Genomic DNA, 12,068 nt, shown 5'->3' with positions numbered 1-12,068 from the left:
TAGATGAAAGTGATAAGAATAGAAACTTAGTTGAAATTAGGGACTCCGCTGCTAAAGCAATCGGGGATACGCAAGCACATAATAAAGAACTCTTTGATGCACGGCATAAAGCACCTAGGAGGTATAAAGAAGGTGACTATGTTATGATAGTTAATACGGACGTAACACCGGGCATTAACAAAAAATTATTACCAAAGTATAGGGGGCCGTACGAGGTCAAGAAAGTGTTACCCAATGATAGGTACGTGATAGCGGACGTGGACGGTTACCAAATTACTGGCATACCGTTTGAAGGAGTCTTTGAATCAGGTAGAATGCGACCATGGCAAGAAAGTTCGAACTCTGGCATGGATTTTGATTTTTTAACTGACAATTAGTTAATCATTTTAATAAAATTTGACACTTATGTGATGATTGCCACAAATTTTATGAGTTGTGAATTAGCATAGACTTCTGCTATGTTCAATATTATGTCATTTTGTGGTTATTGTTTTAATGTATTATTTATGTATCATTTTTAATTAATGTTATTATACTTTAGTTTATGAGTACTGCTCAAGAACAAGCTTGCACCGTTTTTATGATTAAGTTTTAAGATTATTTGTCAATAATAATTTATGATTTTCTTTCATTTAAGGCAAAAGAAATGTATTTTCCAATTATTTTCCACTATGTTAGTTAAAGGTTGATTGATCGGGTCGCTCAATCGTCAGGTTGGACGAGATGTAGTAGTAAATAATAATAATGCCATGTGGAGCGCTGGAGTGCGCGCTAGAAAAAGTCAATTTGGCGTCTTATGTGTCTTATGGCGATTGCTTGCGATCAATGTTATGTTTATGTTTGTTGTAAAAGATAAAATAAATATTGTGTTTTGGTTTTTGTTATTTTGTTGTTGTTGAGCTACCATTTTAGTACTACAAAATATAACTAGATTATTTCTTACCTTTATATTGATTTAGTGATTTTTTCGTTCTAAAGTTCTGAGTTAAACTTCTCGTTAAGTGCCCATCTTTGGGTACTTCAGTTTTATTTAATACGGTTCCATCACTTTTTGCCCCTGAAAAATTTATTAATGATTATTATCGCTAAAAATGAAAGAAGATTTCTATTAAATAGGAAACATGAAGGGTTAAAATGAAACTGATTCTTTATATTGATTCTTTTAGTCTTCACTAATTCTCCTGAACTTTATAGCAAAAGAGACAGGAGGAAAAAAATGAGTAAGTTAGGAGGCTTAACTTTAGTTTTGGAAAAGGACCAGTTTTTCAACGGCAGTAGAATTGGGCTGTTTTTCTAGGCTTAAATCTGTTTTCAGTCAGTGAATTGTTCTCCATTCCTTGGAGAACCAGTGCAATATTGTGGATTAGCAGCTGCTATCAAATCGATTACTAATAAATGTATTATTCACTTTTATTTTACTTGATTGCAAAAAGAATAAGTTGAATAAGTTCAATAAAATATACGAGGCCTGTCTAAAAAGTATCCGACCTTTATTTTTCCCTCGCAAAATAAAGACGATAGCGCGGCGCCACTGTACTCAGTAAAAGAAGACACCTTCATGTGCATGTGTGAATTTTGTCACCGCCTTCCAGCGCGTCAGTCGCTGCCTGTGGGTTGCTGTTTGAGGTGCCACACAACGTGTTCGTCGGATTACCAATTCTCTCAAGATGACTGAAACATCATATTTTGTCAAAAGCTTGATAATTCTCAAAGTGAAACAATTCGTAAGATTCAGCAGGTGTTTGGAGACGAAGCGATGGGTGTAACACAAATTTAGGCGTGGTTCAACCGTTTCAAAAATGGCCGCACATCAGCGGAGAGTGACCAGCGTACTGGCAGGCCCCAGACTGCTCGGAGTGCAGCCGTTGTTGGGACTGTGCGAAATTTGGTGATGACAGATCGTCGCTAGACCGTGCGGGAGATTGCCCAAGAGGTTGGAGTTAGTGCAATTTCAAAACGGAGGTCCTTTTGTTCCGGCGACAACAACTTGGTCACTCTCCGCTGATGTGCGGCTATTTTGAAGCGGTTGAACCACTCCTTAATTTGTGTTTCACCCATCGCTTCGTCTCCAAACATCTGCAAAATCTTACGAATTGTTTCGCTTTGAGAATCACCAAGCTTTTGACAAAATTTGATGCAGTGCCTTTGCTTATCACGTCCAGTCATCTTGAGAGAATCGGTAATCCGACGAACACGTTGTGTAGCACCTCACTCAGCGACCCACAGGCAGCGACTGACGCGCTGGAAGGCGGTGACAAAATTCACACATGCGTATGAAGGTGTCTTTCTTTACTGAGTACAGTGGCGTCGCGCTATCGTCTTTATTTGGCGAGGGTAAAATAAAGGTCGGATACTTTTTAGACAGACCTCGTATAATCACTCTATTCTAAATGATAAATATGTATTTGAACATAAACACTCATTTTTACTTTTTTTTTTTTTTTTTTTTTTTTTTTTTTTTTTGGCGCATCAACAGCTGAGGTCATTAGCGCCCGGAGCTTTTTCCAGTGCACTGCCGGCCTCCGGACAGTGTTCTCTCGTTACAGACAACACTGTCCATCACCGGACAGTGAGCTGTAAGAAGCTCCTAGGAAGAGAAAATCTAAGGGTCAGCTGCTGGATTCGAACCCGGGACCTCCGCGTGGGAGTCCAGTATGCTAACCTCATAGCTAATCCCTTCCCTATTTTTACTTTTGTTCAGCTGTTTAGAACCCGGACTTTTCAACTTTTAGGACACTTTTCTAGGTAAACTGTTCCAAGGCGTTCCTATTTCACATGGCACAATAATTGATTAGAGTTTAAATTAGCACATCCCTAAGACAGGGAGCAGCTATATTCTCATATTTTCCAATTTTCTCCCATCATTTCCATAAAATTATGGAACCCTCGCCTAGAGTTAGCAAGGAATAATCTGTTAAAGATAAGTTCCTAGTTTGAGATTTCTACTACCTAAATTTGGCCCACTATGATGAGGGAGCTCTTGCGTGGTTGTTGAAGATCCAAATTTGGGCGATGCATCCAAAAGCGATGTTCTTCTTGGTCTCACTACCACTTTCAGCTCTTTAACACTTAAGCTGGCAAGCTAGTTTATGAGCATCATGCGATACAAGTCCACTTAGATTTAGAATTAATTATAATACCAAATCTGTTGATAAGCACCGTTTACTTCATTGCAATAAAAATTCTATATCTCGCAGCTTAGCGGATTGATTTAAGTATTAATTTGAAAATATTATTAATGATTAAAATACCCACCTTCTTTTAGGAACGTTCTGTCAGGTGCTTCATTTGATTCTGATTCCCCAAGTTCAAGCATTATTTACCTAAAAACAAAAATGTATGTACTGAATTAAAAATAAATCTAAGAGTATTATACACATTTAAAAATAATTTCATTAGACATTAAATCTATTAATGTTTATTATTATTATTATCATTTATTTAACATTCAACCGTACAAGAGCAGATCTCCATCCTTAGATGGCTCTCCAAATGCAGTTTTTATTTACTGATCTCCTTAATCGAGGAGTACCTAGCACTTTAAATATCCAGAACTATTCAGAGTGATGATTTGTTTAAGTATAAACGTCATATTTTAAAACTTTTGTACATTAACATGTAATAATTTTACTTTTGATGAATCATTGAACAAGAATGAGTAGGGGCAGTTGCAAAATACGAGTGAACTGTATAGCTTCAGTATGCGGAGAAAGAATGGCTATGTCATGCAGAAGTGAAAGTTTTGTTTAGAGAGTTAATGGACTCGATGGTAATTTATTTGATGAAGAGAATCGACCCAAGAATGTTTTCCTGAAGAACACCGGCTACCGCAGGATGAAAGGAAGAATTTCAACCTTCCTTGGAGTGTTCAGATGAAAGGATTATGCAATAAATTGTGAGAAATAATTTTATAAGCTTCTCCAATGAACCAGGAGGCTAAATTTCAAATTCTTCTACAATGTCAAGAAAGGCGACCGAGCAATACTACTTTCTTTTCAGAGAAAAAGCAATGAAACTGGGTGATAGATGTTTTGAACATTAATATTAGGCTCTCAAGAAGGTGCTTTTCCCGGTAGTAAAAGATTTATAAGAAATTCGGAGATGATGAGAATTTGTTGAAGATCACTATAATTACTGACAATTTCCAGTGGATGTAATAAATAACCAGAGTTATGCGAATAAAGAATTAATTTACCCTTTAACCCAGAGCAATAAAACACTTTTAACAATAATTTATATTACTTAATACTTAAACTGTTTACAATAATCTGTGTCCACTGCCATTATTATACGTTACTTCCATTATTATTAAGTAAGCCTGTAATTTATGGTGATTTCAACATGTTTTTTTATTTAAAAAGATCGATTTAATATTGCATTACTGATTATTTAATTATTATTTCACTGTCTATAATAAGTTTTATAGATTTATTTGTATAGAGGCTGTGCGATAAGCGTTGGTTAATGTGATTTATTATTAGCTTCCTTATTTCATTTTTAAATTTCAGTCTGTCCCTTAAAAGGACACTGTTGGTGGGCTTTACTCTCTTATGCTTTCCTAATAATATTTTTATCATCTTTTAAAAACCTCTTGCCGGTTTTGAAAATTCAAATATGACACAGGATATACGATAAGTTACGAAAAATTGAACGATTGAGTCAGCGAGGTTATTGTGTGTTTTACATTTAAAAGAGGTAATCAAATTTTCTACTATTACTACTACTAATGAATCAATCACTGATAATGGATTAAAACTCGAAACCTATCAAAAACAGAAATATCTTAATTTTTAGGGAAGAGTTAGCGTTCACTGGAAATACCGGGTTCGAATCCAGCTGTTGGCCTTTAGATTTTCTTTTTCTTGGCGCTTCTTACAGCTGACAGTGTTCTCTGTAACGAGGTAGAGATAATGCTGTCTATTCTCACAAACAATAAACTTGTAAGAGGCTATTAGAAAATCTAAGGGAAACAGGTGGCTTTTACTTTGTTCCGTTTTATGAAAATATACGTATAACCTGGTTGGAGGCATTTCATCTTAAGTTGCCATACTTCACATTGAGCGCTTCTTAATTAGTTTATAGATAGCTACATTTAGTTCTGTAAATGATTGCGTCTTGTTCGCTTTCAAAGTTAGTAGACTCAGCAGAGTGTAAACAAATAAAATTTGGCTTTAATAATAGAATTCTGACTTAAAAGAAATTGTAATATTGGTGGAAGAGCTGTAAGTAGATAAAACTAACTTTATTTAGAAGGGATGGGATTAGCTATGAGGTTAGCATACTGGACTCCCACGCGGAGGTCCCGGGTTCGAATCCAGCAGCTGACCCTTAGATTTTCTCTTCCTAGGAGCTTCTTACAGCTCACTGTCCGGTGATGGACAGTGTTGTCTGTAACGAGAGAACACTGTCCGGAGGCCGGCAGTGCACTGAAAAAAGCTCCGAGCGCTAATAACCTCAGCTGTTGATGCGCTAAAAATAAAAATAAAAACTTTATTTAGGAAATTATTGACGATTACAATGTTCCATAACAGACCAAGTTGAAATATTAAACATGCTTAGTTGCCCTAGTAATGGACTCCATGCAACGCTTAACATTTGCTCAAGAATTAACCATGGTAGTTGTTTCAGATACCAGAGATTTATTTAGAAAATAAGAAAACGTTTAAGACGATAAGTAAATTTCAAGATTTCCTTATCTCCAGTGAAGATAGAGACGTGCAGATACAATACAAAAATTATAATAATTATTATTAAAAAACTGTGTAAAACCATAGCTATATAATATTAAAAATTCTATAGGCTAGTCGGTTCCTTTATTTTATGGAAGATTGTAGGCACTTAAGGACAATTTGATTTCTAGGGCTTTTTAAAAATCAAAACGGCACTTAAAAAAAAGTATTTACTATAAATATATTTATATTATTTATACATCTGCTCATTGTTCTGTAAGTACAAAAATAAGTATTAAATATTTTCTTTCTGGACAAGTCAAGGTCATAAATTATTTTCAACGCGCTTAACATTCCATTCTTAGAAGTTCATATACTTTCACAATTGGTGGTTTTAATTTTTAGATCCGATTATAGAATAATCTTTCGCAGAAAGAGGGATATCCCATTTGCCATTTCGAATTTAGTCTATTGACGTAAATAAAAAGTCATAACTTACTTCATTTTCTGAGTACTATTGACTTGGATGTTTTGTGTTAATGAGATGAATGGAATTTCCAATGGAGCCATTTGTTTTATGCATAATACATATATATTTATAGATAAATATGTATATATTGAAGTAAGCTAGTTCTTAAATTAAAATAATTGCCATTAAGCTCCAATGAATCAAGTTGAATTGTTCTGCGTGAAATGCAGTAGCCATCCAAGATACTCATGGCGTAATCTTGTATGTTAAGGTTACCCCTGGTACCTTTTTTGTTTCCTTGAAGGTTGTATGGCAATGAAAGTGTGCTAAATGTTCTGATAAGAGCATTGTGATGGAGTAGAGGCGGATTTAGATTGATAAAAAGTGTAACTACACACTTTAATTTAATGCTACTAAGGAAGTTTGAGATATAATAAATCGGAGTCCTGAAATGTATATTGGGGCAATTGTAAAGTATTCTATTGTTTTTAACCTATTTAAATGGTAATTGTAAAATCTATTACTTTATAGTTTTCATTATGGGGCAGTTAAAGTAAAGTTAAATTAGCACAAATTGTCTCAAAGCTATTTCCGAGCACTTCCATTATATTAATAAATTTCAAAGTAAATGTTTTGATAAAACTAAAAATAAACGCATAAATAAAGAAAAAAAAAAAGGTATCAAGTGACCTTGAAATTAATGACCCACATTATATGAGGTTACGAAAACATATAATCACCTCTTCCTGGTCGAATCAACTAACAAGAGAATTCTCTCCTGCTTTCACTCTTGATAGCAAGACGTAATCATTTCCATCTTAACGCCGGAACAAGTGTGTGTCTGTCCTGAAACTGGTTTTCTGAATAGACACGCACATGAGTAGTAACACTATGTAACACGTTAAAAACGAAATAAAACAAATAAAACTGTGCATTACACACCTTAAGATTACAAATTTTATATCAAGATAATAATCTCAATTAAATAAATAAAAACAAAGTGCGCTAGTTTGTGTTTGGTATTCAGTTTTACCCGTTATATTTTTATCATCGACGTTGAAAAATAATAATATTTTGTGAATGAGAAAATAAACAACAATTTTTAATATAGCAATAAACTTATTTACGAAAATAGAGAATCTCGTAAACAGGGTACATGTGTCTCAATCACTTATCACTACAATGAGAGATAGAAGGGCTTAGTTGTTTATTTATTTATTTATTTATCTTTATTTTATTTCCTTTTTTTTTAATTTGAGTCTTTTTTTTTTATCAGCTATTTATTCTGAGAGAGTATCTCGAAAAGATTCTTTAGCTCAAGGCGTAACCAGCCCGTGTTGACTTTATTGAAATTCCCTATTAATTGTTTCTCTTTTAACATCCAAACTTTCATTTTAAGCTTGTGAAAAAGGTGAATATTATGTTTCAAACAAATATGAAGATTATAAACACTCCTTGACTCGTTCAAAAAATTACCTATTTTATATTAATTTATTTATCAATCGAAATTATGAAGTAGCCAGTGCTGAAGTGTCAGTCATTTTATTTGGGCAGAATACAGTCATGAAGACTCTGCAATTGTTGTCATACAATTCTAATTTGTGGTTTCCAATCTTCTGGCTGACATATATAGGTAACTGGTTTTGAAAAGGTTAAATTTTCCATTTGGTTCCTTTATAGAAAGATTAGGTATTTTGTATTTCATGACCTGTATTTTATTTTCACCAGAAATATCTGAAGACGTTTTATTTCTTCCAATTTTTTATTATAAATCATTTACGTATCAGAATCTGACGGCAACTGTATGAATTAAATAAAAATATGAATCGTAACACAATAACAGCAAGAAAAGTGATTAGCCGAGTGATTAACGAATATTGAATTCTAAAGCAAAAATCACGGGTTCGAATCCAGTTGCTGGCCCTTAAGTGTTCTCTTCCTAGGAGCCTCTGCGCTCACTTTCCAGTGGTGGACAATGAGAAAGCTCTGTTCGAAGGCCGGCATTGCACTGAAAAAATCTCCTGGGCGCCAACTACCTCAGAAGTTGAGGCACCTTAAATTAAAAAAAAAATAATAGTAGTGTTGAATGGTGTCAGCACATATTGTCAATAATCTTCCCTCTGTCAACTGTGCTGATGGCTAAAGAGAAGAAGAGGAGATATTTGATCCAGTATTCTTCCAAAGGGAAACTGTAATGGACGTCATAGAGAGAAAATGAGACACCAATCTGCCTTAGAGTTTTAAAAGAAATGGCGCTAATGGCCAAGCTATCGATGCGCCGAAAACATAAATAATAGTCATTACAAAGGACAGATGGCAAGTAAAAAGTCAAAAGAACACTAAGGGATTATTGGTTAGAATGGCAGTCAGTTTACATAGAGCTTTGGATTCCTATTTCTAATAGGACAGGAGGCGACCCACTGATTCTAGTTTGATTTATTTGTTTACACAATGCTAATGCCGAACAAATATGAAGGATAACTTAAGTCATACGGCGCTGTCAAGTTAAGTAATAATATTGATTAATAGTAGATCTTCAATGGTTGACAACAAGCTGCAGTAAAAGCCGGAAGAAATCATTTCATTTCTAAATAATTATTTTGAAATTAAGGTTAGTACGTTGTTCGGAAGGACTACAAATATAGAAGTTAGGCTGTTATTCACTTAGTGGTAGATCTATTTATATAATCTCTCAGAAATATTTTCGTTAAGTAGAATTCGAATTTTATTTTCAGATAAAATCAAAGAATAATGGAATACAATGTAGTAAGTAAGAAATACTAGTGGCTCCGTTGTAATTATTTAAATTTTATTTTTAATGCTTTAAAGATAATTTAAGTCAATTTTTATATAGGCTCACTTGCTAAAACTCTCTGTAATATAGAATGTTAATTTCAATAGAACTCAACTTCTACATGTAATTCAGAGCTGAACCTAGTTTTCTATTCTCATAAATTGTTGAACTTGTGAAGGTTTTTTGGCAGAATGAGAAGTCAAAACAAGAGAATAAGTTTTAAATAAAACTTAATCTGTAGTGGCTAATGACAGATCATGAATACTTTTTTTCATCTCACTTTCTGCAATTACAAGTTTGTGGTTAATGACTTCAAAGAATTCCTTGTAATATTTCTGGGCTTTTGCTATTTAAATCTGTCATATTTAATGCAAACATTTTCCCTGATTATGTATGACTTTAGACACCAAATAGCCTAGTGATATCAGTTAGACTATCCTAATCTCCTGTAGAATCCTTGAGAACTACGTCGATAACCTCCCCTATCGATAATTAAAAGAGGTCAAAAATTGTATGAATGTTTATTTTCTGGCTGAAAAACCAATTTCATGAAGATTGTGGAACTGATTGTTAGCTGGTAAAAGGTCTCTTTTGCAAGCCTCTACATGGGGGCAGTTGGAAAAAGAAAAATGGAAACCAGGCCGAAGGAAGCATGCTCTGAAATTCTGTAAGAGACGACGTAAGCTGTTATTAAAAGGTGGTAACATATCATTAATCACATGAGTAATTGCATATTTATGCTTGCATGCTCTGCATTCATTCATTTCATAATAGAACAATACTATATTACTATTATTTCTAGAAACTATAAAATTGTGGGACAAAAAGAATAGTTTGAAAGAGTAGGACCAGAAAAAAATTATTTAGCAATTTTAAAAGCTCTAATGGTGAAGGCAGTCATGCAATTATTTAGATTAACTTCATTGGACGAGATGCTTCATTAAACTTTACATGATGCAATTTATTCACAGATTATTAAGATTTTAATCAAAAATTAATTTTCCTTTTAATCAGAGAGAGAGATGACACCTTGTTTCTAAAAATTGCACTTTAGCAGTTTATGCAGAAGACTTCATGTCTCATAGATACCAATTTTTAAAAAAACCATTGCCCTATATCAATATTTATATTATTAAATAACCTATAAGAAAAAGTATCAAAGATACTTGTGTTATTGAAAATTTCTTGCAATAGTTAAAGAAATAAAATTGAAGCAGTTTGGACAATTTTGAAAAACTGGAACATTAAGAGATGTATAGCAGAGTGATGTTATTACCTCAGTGGCAATACCCTTAACTCAAAATAAGCAATTTGAGGTGTTTTTGATAGCTAGCCTTATTTTCTTTTGACAGAGGCTTCTTAAAACTCTCTATTCGCTAATGGAAAATGTAGCGCAAAGAGAACACTGCGCAGAGGCTGGCAGTGCAAAGAAGCAAATGTTAATTAGCATTAATTTCAAAAAAAACATGAGAAATCTGACACTGTTCATTTAGCCTTATCACGACGAGTAGATTAAACTGTGAATATACAAGATAAAGAAGGGAAATCCTTCTTCTTCTTTTTTTTAGGTAAATTTCTTCTGCAAACACAATTATTACATGCATAAATGTTTACAGTTACTGTGACATAATACAACAACTAGTGTGTTTACACTTGCATTTAACATATAAAAGAAACTTCCTAGCTATTATGTGATAACAGTTTACTAAAGGTTAATATTTCTATTTTCATATGACAACATATACACGAAACTTTAAATACATTTCATAAAACACTTATTCATGGACAATCCTGTTATTTAATTTATACTTACCATAAGACTATAATTTGGGCATTGGCGCACGTAGTCTTTTCAGTGCCCTGCTGGCCTCCGGATAATTTACTATTGCAAAAGACATCACTGTACATCATTGGACGTTCAATCATGTACTCAATTACGCACTGAGCTAAACAAATCATTTCATCATGTCTGGACGAAAAGGGGCGAAAACTTAAAAAGTTTCTCTTTTTTTTGACCAGAGGAAAGAACTTAGCCATTAAGTTCTAAAAACAAAGGTTTAGACTCAATCGGCTAATCTTAAGCCCTCAGCAGAAAGAGATAAAAAAAATGTTTCGTAAATTGAAGAGGAGCATTGCTCTGGACTGCTCACTTGCACAAGAAGATCATCAGAGTATTAGAGTTATTCTGAAGAGTTCTAGACTACTTTTTTTTTTATCAGGATTCTTCAGTAATCATTTAAGTGAAAGGTCATCTGAAAAACTGAGCTTAGAAATATAGAATACTGCTGTTCTGTAAGAGATAATAGTCTAATATAAATCAAGATAGGACTGCAACGCCGTCGTACAGAGAAGAAAGCAGTTGTTAGTGGAAAAGTTATACTTCATTGTACATTCACAGATCATAAACTTTATTAGTGTCCATCACCTTAACACGATATAATCTAGCTTGCATATCATTTCCGTGGTCAGTTATTTATTAAAAAAACTAATCATATTTCAATCAAATGGTATTTTAAAACATTAACAAATTTTCGAAGCTGCCATGTCCGTCAAAATTAGAATTTAGACGCCTACATCGTTCTCACTTTTCATTGAATTCAGTGGGTTGTCGCTGTAAACAAAATACTGTTTTGATAATTAAAAAGTTACTGTATCTTTCATGGTCATCCTACAAATTTCTTGGTTGGATCTTTTTCAGGTATTATGTTCCACAAGATATCACTAAATAATTGGGCTTACACCAGATCTTTATTTGCCAAGTTTGGGAGGAAGAAGTGTTGTCTCTAACTTATGTACACTATCCAGAGACAGGCAGTACACTGTAAAACGTTCTGGACGCCAAAGATCTCAGATATTGACACGTCTTGAAATTAAAAAAAAAAATTTATACGTGTAATGAATGACAAATATATTATTTTTATGCAAAAGCGTTTGGAGTAGTTACCAGCTGGCTAGAAGAAATTAATGTTTACAAGATTTAAGGCAGAGAAGTTTAAATGAAAAAGTAGAAAAATAAAATCCTGCCAGGCAGTTTGGCGATATTCAATTATTTATAGATTTATACAATATTTAAAATGTGGTAAGCCTATAAAAAAAAAGATTATAGGGAAAAAAACCAAATTAAATTCTTGATTAA

At 33.5% G+C, this 12,068-nt stretch overlaps 1 protein-coding gene across 5 annotated transcripts in view; it reads right to left on the bottom strand.

The window, feature by feature from the left end:
* LOC141451239 (scavenger receptor class B member 1-like) overlaps window positions 1-12,068 on the bottom strand; it is a 68,406-nt gene that overhangs the window by 41,178 nt on the left and 15,160 nt on the right. For 3 of the 5 annotated variants that reach the window (XM_074122473.1, XM_074122469.1, XM_074122472.1), the window contains exons 2-3: window positions 3,256-3,323; window positions 944-1,057 (exon numbers count right to left, since the gene is read on the bottom strand). In XM_074122473.1, the coding sequence (XP_073978574.1) occupies window positions 944-1,057; window positions 3,256-3,316 (175 nt within the window). In that variant the 5' untranslated portion in view covers window positions 3,317-3,323. Of the gene's footprint in view, window positions 1-943; window positions 1,058-3,255; window positions 3,324-4,195; window positions 4,264-6,878; window positions 7,059-12,068 lie in introns of those variants that run through there. The other 2 variants (XM_074122470.1, XM_074122471.1) reach the window with 2 other exon arrangements.

This window comes from Rhodnius prolixus, unplaced genomic scaffold (assembly GCF_049639745.1).
Source record: "Rhodnius prolixus isolate KJV_2025 unplaced genomic scaffold, Rpr scaffold_8, whole genome shotgun sequence".
In the NCBI taxonomy this organism is placed as follows: Eukaryota; Metazoa; Arthropoda; class Insecta; order Hemiptera; family Reduviidae; genus Rhodnius; species Rhodnius prolixus.
This window is presented reverse-complemented; position numbering and strand designations above follow the sequence as displayed.